The sequence below is a fragment of the Nicotiana sylvestris genome, chromosome 4 (assembly GCF_000393655.2).
Source record: "Nicotiana sylvestris chromosome 4, ASM39365v2, whole genome shotgun sequence".
Taxonomy (NCBI): Eukaryota; Viridiplantae; Streptophyta; class Magnoliopsida; order Solanales; family Solanaceae; genus Nicotiana; species Nicotiana sylvestris.
This window is the reverse complement of record NC_091060.1, coordinates 111,783,447-111,795,455: the sequence shown is the minus strand read 5'-3', so window position 1 is coordinate 111,795,455 and position 12,009 is coordinate 111,783,447. Positions and strand designations below refer to the sequence as shown.

General features: G+C 33.1%; 1 protein-coding gene across 1 annotated transcript; it reads left to right on the top strand.

Moving 5' to 3' along the window:
* The first annotated feature begins 321 nt into the window (after positions 1-321).
* On the top strand, positions 322-6,360 carry LOC104236078 (flavonol synthase/flavanone 3-hydroxylase). The gene is made up of 3 exons (XM_009789941.2): positions 322-912; positions 5,183-5,510; positions 6,022-6,360. Exons 1-3 carry the CDS (start codon positions 413-415, stop codon positions 6,232-6,234), a joined length of 1,041 nt encoding a protein of 346 aa, XP_009788243.1. The 5' UTR covers positions 322-412; the 3' UTR covers positions 6,235-6,360.
* Positions 6,361-12,009: the final 5,649 nt, after the last annotated feature.

The window sequence follows — 12,009 nt, the reverse complement described above, 5'->3', positions numbered from 1 at the left end:
TATAATTAGTAGTATAGCAATATTTTCATTTTAATTTATTACATTCTTGATGAATGGACATGAACATGTTTAAATTCAACGACATAATTTAGTATGCCATACATATTTTATTTCAAAATCACAAAATATTCGGAGGATTCTTCTGACAAAATGAAATGAAAAAAGGGGATCAATAATTAATAATTTTCATTTCAGATTCGACTTACACGAAAAAGTGAAGTTTGGTAGGTAGTATTAATGAACCACAATGTTCCACGTAAGTCATCCATGAGAAAGAAAAAGGAAATCCTATTTTTAGTGAATCCTACTATCCTTGAAAGTGTTAGGTACAGGCAAGAAGGTCGGTAATGAGAAGTAGTAAAAATACAGCGCATCGATCAGTTCCCTATATAACGGAAATCTTAAGAAAAAAATGAAAACAGCTGAAGCTCAGAGTGCAACAACCCTAACAATGGAGGTTGCAAGAGTACAGGCAATAGCGTCAATAACAAAATGCATGGACACAATACCATCAGAATATATTAGGTCAGAGAACGAGCAGCCAGCGTCCACAACGTTGCATGGTGTGCTACTTCAAGTTCCAGTAATTGACATAGACGATAAAAATGTAGTGAAACTCATATCGGATGCTAGCAAAGAATGGGGGATATTTCAAGTGATAAATCATGGAATTCCAGATGAGGTAATTGCGAATTTGCAAAAAGTAGGGAAGGAATTCTTTGAGGTTGTACCACAAGAGGAGAAAGAGGTGATTGCAAAAACTCCAGGGTCTCAGAATATTGAAGGGTATGGTACTTCTTTGCAGAAAGAACTTGAAGGGAAAAGGGGTTGGGTTGATCATTTGTTCCATAAGATTTGGCCTCCTTCTGCCATCAATTATCGTTATTGGCCTAAAAATCCTCCCTCCTACAGGTTTTTTTCTCACTTCATATCTTTCATCTTTTCGCTTGCTTTAAAATAAATTTGTGTAATTATCGTGCTAATGTTAATATTATGGAGTATAACTTAACCTGCTTTATGCTTGCCTTAAAATAAATTTGTGTATGTCTTACTTTTCTTTTTAGTTTGTTTAAAAATAAATATGAGTACATCCTTTTCTATAATTAGTAACGCTTCAAATTCAACTTTTCACATGGCATATTCATGACCACAAGATTCAAGGATATTTTGGTACGTTACATATATACATCTTTAGTGTAAGAGACCATAAAATTTGAAAATTTCTTATTTTTTATTTCTTAATCTTTGTGTCCAATCAAATTAAGACACATAAATTAAAACGGAGGAAGACTAATGTTAATATTATGTGAAACTTAACCTTTTTTATGCTTGCGTTACAATAAATTATAGTATAAATTATATATACTAATTTTAAATATGCATGCCGCCATTTTAAGGTGCTGTCGTTTGTGTTAGGGATTTGTTAGATTAGATTTTTAAGCTTTTCTTTATGCAGAAAAAACTAAAGTATCAAATCTTATATCCTAGACATTTTAAATGCGTATTAGTAAAATAAACTAAACCACTGTCGAGAAATGAGATAAACCTGTGATATGAAGCTGTATCTTAGGTAAAATTTAATTCCCATCACACTTTCCTTCCATTCGTTCTTACTCAAATAAGCAGGCGTTTGGACATAAAATAAGTAATATGTCAAGTTAAATTAAATGATATTTGCAATTTAAAATTACTGTCTCGTATGCATTTTACTTGAAAAATATTACAGGTTTGTGACTGGAAAATTTTTTGATAAAGTTTTGGTTTTTGAAAAATTCATTTTCAAAAATTCTAAAAGACTTGTAAAATTTCATGTACAAATATTTTTTTGAAAAAAAAGTTTCAAAAAAAGGAATATTCTTTTTATGGACAAATGGGTCCTAAATGTTACTCTACCAAGAGAGAGTGAGAGAGTAAAGCTGCGTCTTGGATTTTATTAAATTCTGCCAGCTCGCTGTCATGGAATTAGGAGTCTACCATAAGAAGTAGCCATTGTTGTTAGGGATACAAGGCAAACCGACAAACCGGATCAACCCGATAATTTGAGTTAAAGCGAGAAAAAAAAAAACCTGATTATGGATTGGTTTGATTTGATTTGGTATTGAAAAAAAACCCGACCATAATTGGTTTGGTTTGGTTTTAACTAAAGAAAGTCAAACCGAAACCAAACCAACCCGATATTACATATATAATTTTTTTAGATATATTTAATATATAAATATACTTATTGTGATGTAATTTATAAAGATTTCATAATTTTATTTTTTGAGGTATTATTTCAAGGTTGGACTTTAGAGCTTTTGAATGTTCTAATAAGTTTTATAACCATTAACATTAGTAAATTAAATAGTGCTAACAAAAGCCCAAACCAAAATTAAATCAATACAAATGCTAACAAAAGACATTGAATTCAATACTACGAACTGAAAAGTATTGAATATCTATTTTTTGTTTTGGAATAATTTAGATTAAAATGCATTACCTATTTTTATTTTTTCTTTAGCGTTTAGTTATGTATTTAATACTCCCTTATTAGTCTACTTATTTTAATATGACTTAGTACTCTTAGATTATGTTTATTTTTATTATGGCTTTTTAATTAGAATATTTATATTATATAATTTTATTGTCTTTATTATATTGTTGAATATTTTAGGATAATTCAATGACATATCTCATATTTTGTATTATTTTCTTGGAAAATACTTTATATATTTGTATCTTACTAGGACTAAAGAAATATTTTGAGCATAATTTATAAGTTTTTTTTACGAAGATTTTACCTGAAAAAACCTCCGAAAAAATTCGAATAACCCGAAAATCCGAGAAAATCCGAGAAAAATTGAGAGTGAAAAACCCGAGTTTTATTGGTTTGGTTTGGTCTTTAGATTTAATAATCCGACACAATTGGTTTGGTTTGATAATTGTAAAATCCAAATCAACCCGGCCTATGTACACCCCTAATTGTTGTCAACATCGTCATGGGATTTGACTAATTAAAAAGGGTTAGCCAGAATTACTCTTTTTGTTTTAATTATAACCAAGACCAGTTACGTCCGTAGTTGTACTCTGCAATTCACAGCGAAGACACGTGTTACGGGTTTGAAGAAGACAATTCGATTGGAATAACCAAAATATGCCGCCTGTTACAATTTATACGACATAATTAGATTAGGCATACAGTAAACATAAAGCTTAAAAAGAAGAAAAAAAGATTTTTGTTACCGTAGTTTTAACATACGGTAATATTTGTGTGGCTATAGAATTTTAAAACTTATCGTAGTATTTAATATGCTATAATACTTGTAATTAAGATAAAATAATAAGGTCCAGTTAAATTATTTTTACATTTAGAAAGATATCATTCTTTTTAAAATGGACTAGTAAGGTAGTAATGTCATTTTTTTGAATGGAGGGAATAATGGATTTTCGTAAGTAATATGTCGATTGCTTTTTTCCCATTACCTTAAAGTTCAATAAGAAGCCTAGAAGAAAGACTGTATCTACCTATCCAACAAGCCGATAGAGTAGCATAGAAAGCTCGGAACAAGATTGACTGAGACTGCCAATTGCAACAAAAGAGAGAAAAGAAAATGAAGTTGTTGTTATCTCTTTATATAATCTTGGGCAGTTCTACACTTGAATTTAATTTTGGAGTTGAGTTAGGTTTAAAGTTGGTATACTTAATATTTATTTAAGAGGGACACCTTCTTATTTTTAATTTATCAAATTCCCACAGTATTTTGCACCAAATCTCTAATCCAATCTTAGACGTGATAGGAAGTATTATGTGCCCCAGATTAGTTGGGAGAATCAATTGCTCTCTTTATGTGCATGTGAAATTGTGAATTTAGCAAAAACAGAAGAAAATTTGAGGAAGAGTTTATCACAGTCAAAACTTTTATAATTGCACAAATTAGATAATAAAACTATTTCTAGGCGCGCGCACATATATATATATATATTCATGACTTCATCATCACCTAGATTTGGTGAATTAGGTCTATATTCTATGTACATTTATAACTGGTTCCCTTTTCAAGTTTTCAAGTTACGCTAGGTTTGGACTTCGGTGATACTAGATGTATATGGTGCTTAAGGTTGAATGAAATTGAATATGACATTCTACATCAATTAGTATGAAATTTATTCTATTCTTTTTTTTATCAAACTCTTATATGTACTCTATTATCACACTCAGAATGCTCTAGGACCATAGCTGAAACTTTTTCTAATGTTGATTCAAGCCATGTGGGGACTATCAAAGCTGTAACTAATTCGAGAAATTCCTTATTTCTTTTTTGGAAAGATAACTTCATACTCAAAGCTCAAATTCGAAACCTTTAATCAAGGATGAACAAATATTTTTCTAACCACAATCTAGGTTGATTATTCCGATAACCTTTATATGGTAGAATTTGGACATATAGGCCCTAGCCCCACCTAACCTCCATCACACTAGCCATCCCCACCTCCCTTTTTCCCTCCCCCCTATGCCATGTTACTAATTATTAATTTTTGCTATATCATAACAAGCAGGACTATTTACCGCTTAATAAAATTGTACTTTATGCCTTAACTTTTAACAATATAATTATGGTCTATGATAAGATCTATTTATTATCGTTAATGTGCTAGTGTTAAAGATTTACCACTCTATTTTCATTAGCGCATGCTATGAGGGTGATGGTTGGCATGCGATGTTGATGCACCATAACTATGGGATATTGATAAAAAAAAAATTAGTTCTTGCAATAGATGATTTCGAAATTTCTTCAATCCGAACATTGTCTCTAGCACCATTGTCCATGATTTTCTGAGCACTTAGTTTTTTTTTTATGCATTTTGACCTGCACAAAATATATGGGACAAAAAAAGGGGATAGACGCTTGTGATATACTGGGATATCTTTTAGTGGAGAAATTGGGAAAAAAATTAATAATGATAGATACTTAGGGTGAGAGAGAATCATAAAGAGATATCTTTTAAGTGAGAGAGAATTTCAAGTGAGAGATTTTAGGATATGAAAAGTTGTATATAATTTAATTAAAAAGATAAGATTTTAAAATAAGTTGTACTAAAAGTAATTTAGTAAAAACAGTTGTAGGAAATATAAATAAGTTTTTAAATGGTTGTATTCTATGTAAATTCCTCTTATTTGACTTCTAAAAAAAAATCTCTCTAGGGAAGCAAATCAGGAATACGCAAAGAGGCTGCGAGAAGTTGTGGAGAAAATCTTTAAGAGCTTATCACTTGGGCTTGGGTTAGGAGCCCATGAAATGATGGAGGCAGCAGGTGGTGAAGATATTGTTTACTTGTTGAAAATCAATTATTACCCACCATGCCCAAGGCCTGATTTGGCACTTGGTGTTGTGGCCCACACAGACATGTCCCATATAACCATTCTTGTCCCAAATGAAGTCCAAGGCCTCCAAGTGTTCAAGGATGGCCATTGGTATGATGTCAAGTACATACCTAATGCCCTAATTGTCCACATTGGTGACCAAGTTGAGGTATATATCTCATTCATACTCACTTAAATTCATATGATTCCTTCAATCAATTTTTGGTGCATTAAAGTTGTTATAAGAGTTTGTTCTCCACACCAAAAAAATAAAAAAGAAGGTTTTATTTATGAATTTATGTTGTCAAGGGAATTGAAAATTCTTTTAAAATAGATGGTTTTGCACCATCCTATCTTAGATGGTGCAAAAAATCCATCTTGAAAACTTTCTCCCTCGTAAACGAGGGTAGAGACTAGAGACAAGTGATTAATTATCAACCTTCTTTATGATGCTTTAAAAATTGAGTTTAAGTCTTATACATTGTAGTATAAAGAATTTTCATGTAGTAGATCCAACTTGCTTGAAATTAAGGTAGACTTATGGCTATTTCTTGTATCTTTGACTACCATAGTTATAGTTATGATCATACGGAATCGGTAAAATTTCACTAGTACACACATTTTCTCTCTTTATGTTTCTATTTCGTTCCATTTCTTAAATTGACATAATGATTGAACAGATTCTTAGCAATGGGAAATACAAGAGTGTGTACCATAGGACAACAGTGACAAAGGACAAGACAAGAATGTCATGGCCAGTATTCTTGGAGCCACCATCAGAGCATGAAGTAGGGCCAATTTCTAAGCTGGTTAATGAGGCCAATCCACCCAAATTCAAGACCAAGAAGTACAAGGATTATGTTTATTGTAAGCTTAACAAGCTTCCTCAGTGAAGAAACCCCTCTATATATGTTTGGCAGCGAATAGCTAGTATATTCGTGAGTACTAAATTATGGTTTGTACTATCCTTACCAAGAGATGTCTTATTATTATAAAGGACTATATGTTTAGACTTAAAACTTTTTGATACTAGCTAATAACTGACTTATTAATACTTTATTTACATGTAAATATTTGCTTTGCTTTTCAGTGTGTTTAACTTTGGACATGGCAAATTATAAAGCAATACTCAGTTACAATTAGAATTACGAGGATTGTAAAGCAGGAACCAATTAGGGATTTTTTTTTTTTTTTTGTCCCATCAGCAACGGCTAGGAACTCTATTAGGATTAGTATTAGTGTGGATAATAAATTGCATCAAGAAAATAAAATTAGGATCGAAAAATATTGTAACAATCGTAGTATTTTATTTCAAATAATATGACTGTACAATCTCGAATTCTCTAATTCTTCTTTCCAATTGCAAATAAAAGAGCTTTCGAGCTTAACCTTTGCTTGAGGTCTGATCTTGATCTCTACGTATTTTTAATCTAAGGGCTTACAACTTGTTCCTGAATCTTCGTCTTGATTCTTTTAACCCTTAGAACACTTGAATGCTTGTAGCTTTTAGAGAAATTTGCAGTGTTTGATCCACGAGCGCTCTCTGGATTCTTGTTATAACTTCTGGTATCTTTCTGAGTTATGAAGACCCATATTTATAGTAGTGGGAGGGAAGAGTTACGACAAGAACAAACTATTTCCCACTAATCAAATTGAAGTGTGACAAGACCGCATTTGATTGGCCAAAACATGTTACTTGCACATGTGGTGCGGTTTCATTGGCCTTTTGATTTTACTTGGCATGCCTTGTCATTTTGACACATGGCACAATCCTATTGGCTCTTTTGTTTGACTTGGCGTGCCACGTCATTTGACACGTTGCACCAAACTAGGCGTCTAGGAAGTTGACAGCTTGTGCTTAATGAAGTGGGTCCATCACTTGTAACCCAATTAAATGGGCTAGCCCAATAGATTTGACTTATTTATTTAACTCATATGTATTTGGACTTATATAATTAACCCAATTATATTAGCCCATAAAATATTTAGTTGGACTAATATATTTAAAATGTAGTCCAAATTATTTTACTGGATTTAAATCCGATAAATTTTGTATGCCTAGAAATATTCCAAGAACGCTTTTCCCGAAGAAATTACCTCCAACCGGCTCGAATCTAGCCAAAAATAACTCAATAATGTCAAATAAAGTTTCAATCTTTATTCATTTCTCAAAAAGTCAACAAAAGTCATCCCGGATCCACATGGTCAAAACCCGAGTGAAACGGTAGATCCCTACTATTCATAACTCCATGAGTCCAAATATGTGATTAGATTCCAAAACCAAGTCTAAATTATTCCTCAAATCCCAAAAATTTGTCCTCTTAGGTTGCAAACAAAAACCCCAATTTTTTCTCTCTAAAACTTTATGATTAAAGTATATAAATCGATGAGAATTCAAGATATATAGACAAATCTAAGTGAGAATTACTTAACCAGAAAGTAGTGATGAAAATCCCCCCAAAAATCGCTTCTAGCCGAACTCCAAAACTCCAAATAATAAAAAATAAGCTAAACTTTTGAAATTATAAGATCTGCCAGAGATACTGCATCAGCGGACAAAATGGATCGCATCTGCTGAAACCGCTTCTACTATCCAAGGCTCGCATCTGCGAGCTCAATTAACGATGCCGACCTTCCACATCTGGGCCTATGCTTTGCATTTGCGACATTGCATGTGCGGCCAATCCCTTCGTAGGTGCGCACATCTCCCAGGCCTACCAATCCTTGCGGTCACACTCACCTAAGGTGCACCTGCGGTCCCCTCTCCGCAGAAGCGACACCCCTCATAACACCTCAACTCCACAGATGCGACTTACTAGTCGCACGTGCAATCTCGCATGCGCGTCCAATCTTTCGAAGGTGCAATGCACCAGAACTAGACCTCCAAATTATTCTCAAAGGGTCTGAAACCAATTCGAAATGCACCCGAGACTGCTAGTACCTTGTCTAATCATACCAATAAGTTCGGATGCCCAATTCAAACTTATTCCAAGGCTAAAAACATCACATTAATGTCAAAACCATGAATCAAAGATCAAATTCTAAGCTTTACCTTCCAAACTTTTTAACTTCGATACAACGTCTGAATCGTGCATAAACTTTCTGGATTCCATCCAAACTTTGCACACAATTTTCAATAATTCAAATAAACCTATCCAAAGTTCCGAAATACCAATGGGAACCGATAATACTAAAGTCAACTTTCGGTCGGGCAAACCTATGAACTCTCCAAACCCTCAATTTCTAACTTTTTGGCAAAAAAATATTCTAAGAATCTCCAAATTCAAATCTGTACATACATCTAAATCAAAAATTACCGCACGAACTCAATGGAATTATTATACCACCAATCCGAGACTGACTACTTAAAAGTCAATCCTTAGTTAACTCTTAATAACATAAGCTTCCAAAACCAGATTAAGTATCTCCATTCACTCTTAGACCTTTCCTAAGGAAAGCTAACTAAGCCCGCAAGTCACAGAAATGACAAATACATATACAAAATGCACACATAGAGAAATGAGGTTCAAATACATAAAATGATCTACCGGGTCGCTACACCATATCTCAACCTATTGCTATTTTTGCTTTTTTCTAAACAGTAAAAGATGATTCCACTAATCTAATAAAAACAATACTTCCTCTTCGATTTGGAAAGTCAAAAATGTAATATAAAAGTAAAGCAATAGATGACCAATAATTTTCTAGTCGACTCAAAATAAATATATTGTACATTATCCTAGTACTCCAAATACAACTTATAACAAGAGGCATGAAGTATACTCCAAAACCCATGACACCTCTATTTTGTCATCCTACTAGAGATCATTTTTTTTCTAGGATAAGCTTACATCCAATTTAATCAACTATTAGAAAATGTGAAAATGGTATTGGTACTCACATTCTTTTTATGATTGGGTTGCAAGATCAATTTTGAGGGAGATATTGGAGCAACACTACTCATAGCATTGGTGATTGGGTTGGACACCAACTAGAGTCCTCCTCAATGTGTCCATGTTCCGGTACATTTTCACTAGCACTGCTCGTGCGAGACGATCCAATTTCCTTAAGCTCAAAATCTATGTTCTCACAATCCATAATCCTTCACGGGAACTTCAGTCACTGTTGAAGAAGCTAAAAAAACATAGGATATTAAAACTAACAAGGAAATTGAACCGAATTAAGAAATAATAAAGTAAATTAAAAGGCTGAACATATATAAAGCCTCTCAAAGAGCAACACCCGATTAAAACAATTTAATATTCCATGAAGTACAAGTTTTCTCCTTCAAGTAGCAAGAAAATTTACTTTAATAATAACTTCAAAAAAGATGTCTTTTACGTAATACATAACTAGTAATTCTCTCAAATGTTATTAACATGAATATAGTATGGCAATCGCGTGTAGTGTATACCATGTATGGCAAGAATGGAATTTGAGAATTTTGTAGAACAAGCAGAGGGGCTCATTAGATTGATTATTTAGGAATTGATTTGCTTAGGTAGATTGCAGCCTAGATTAAGTAGAAGACTTAATGCTTTGAATTTCTATCCTAAACAAATACGGATGTTTGGAGGGTGTGGTTAGGACCGGAAGCTTTGAATGTAGGAAGTAGTACATGAATACTGATAGAAATATATGACAAGCTTTGGAACATTTTGTTATTTTATTTGCTTATTGAGCGTTAAATTCTTCCAACTGGCAATAAAATTATAATTACCAAGAGAAAAATCTCACATACCTCCTTCCTATGGACGGCTCTGACAGAACTTGATTCTCCGCCATTAAGTTTAGGTTGGCACTTCCTTTAGTTGTTTCAAGAGTGAAAATCAAATAAAAATAATACCGAGTAGTAAATTTGTAATAAAGCCAAGCAAAAAGTTAACATCTCATTCACTATTTTCTTGAGAAGGATAACTTCTCCGCCATTATTCTTTTTAAATGACGATAATGCTCCTAGATAAGCGTATTTCAAATATAAATGAACGAAAATTTTCAATAAATAAGTATTTTTTAATATCCTTCTATAAATCATATGAGCGTGTCATGTGTCACCTCCTACTACACTTAGGACTCGATACCTCAACCCAACGTGCTTTGGGCACGAGTTCTTCTTTTTCTATTCCTTGGTAAGCAAACTCAGTAGTGGAGTCGGATTTTCTTTAAGGAGGAGGGGATCAAAATATAAAGAAATTGAAGAAAAACGTGATAATCTAAACACATTAGATAGCCGTAAATCGTAAAACGAGAATTTACTTGTTCGCGTAGCAGAAGCAGAAAGAACGGATGAACCACAACTTGAATAACTGGTCGGCGTGGTTGTCACGGTGTGTTGGAGCAACCCCAAATTCCACAGTCTAAACTCTTGTTTTGGATTGAGAGAGGAAAGCGTGGGAAAATACTGTTTTTCTGTATGTTTTGTTGTACAATGTATGTGTACTTATATAGGGAATATTAAGGTTAACTGATAACCCTATTGGGCCTTAAAGCACCCCTTATGGATGGACCCAATATTTTCTACATTTCACACTCACACATAATGGGAGTGCTCATCTAGTCTGAGAAACATATTCTCAACTATCTCCTTAATCATTCATACAGGGAAGTAGACCATTCGACCAACATAATGTGAGAGCTAAGTGTTATACATCTATTAGGAGTATATAGCCTCTCGTCAAGTGCAAACCTACAAGTGGATCATAAAGTATGCAGTATCCTAGATCATATAAATCACATTTGATATAGTCTCAAAATCTCATATATCATTATTTCTTGTTTTCACAATCATAACTCATAAGTTATAATTGGTGCACCAGTGAATACAAATAAATGAGATTCCATCAATGATCTTCCTCTTCCCATGATTCCCTTAACATTAGTATGACTGCTTTTCTGGATATGCCCCACTAGACCGAATCTATGTACATGATCTTTTGGAAACACACTAAGATAGCTAACATCACACTAAGTCTCAAGTATCTGATCGGAGTCTTTAAGGGTACAAAATCTTGAACCATCATGAAAGCTCTAGATCTCACACAATAATAAGTTGAGAATGGACTTATGTTAACCAATTGGTCAATATTAGCACACATGGTATGCTACAACATTTTCTCCCTTTTTCGGAAGGAGCGTATGCATTTATCTCATAAAGAATAAGTATCTAAATTTGAGTTCTTTGATCTACAATATCATCTTTAACTCTCATCTGGCTAACAAAGTAGACTAGGTGAACGTTTCTCACCCTAATGACCTTATGTCATTGTTTAAATGACATTTTGATTTTAAGCGGATAGCTCTCAAATTATCCTTATGATAATTTTGCTTAAAATTATGTCTCATCTCCTCACATCACTAAGATAAGGAGGTCGTTGCCTGTGTGAGATGTCCAACCTCTTGTCTACCCGACATACTTATAAAAAAAATAAAGAATGCACATAACATTCAACAATAAAAATATGTATGTATGTAAATCAACTTTATTGATAATCAAAGAACATTAGTTTTGAGAACACGAGAAAATAAATACTCCCTTCGTTTCAAATTAGATGAGGTACTTTCCTTTTTAGTTTGTTCGAAAATAAATGATACATTTCTAAATTTGGATATAATTCAACTTTAAACTCTTCATTTTACCCATTTTACCCTTAATGAGAAGTTTTTATAAC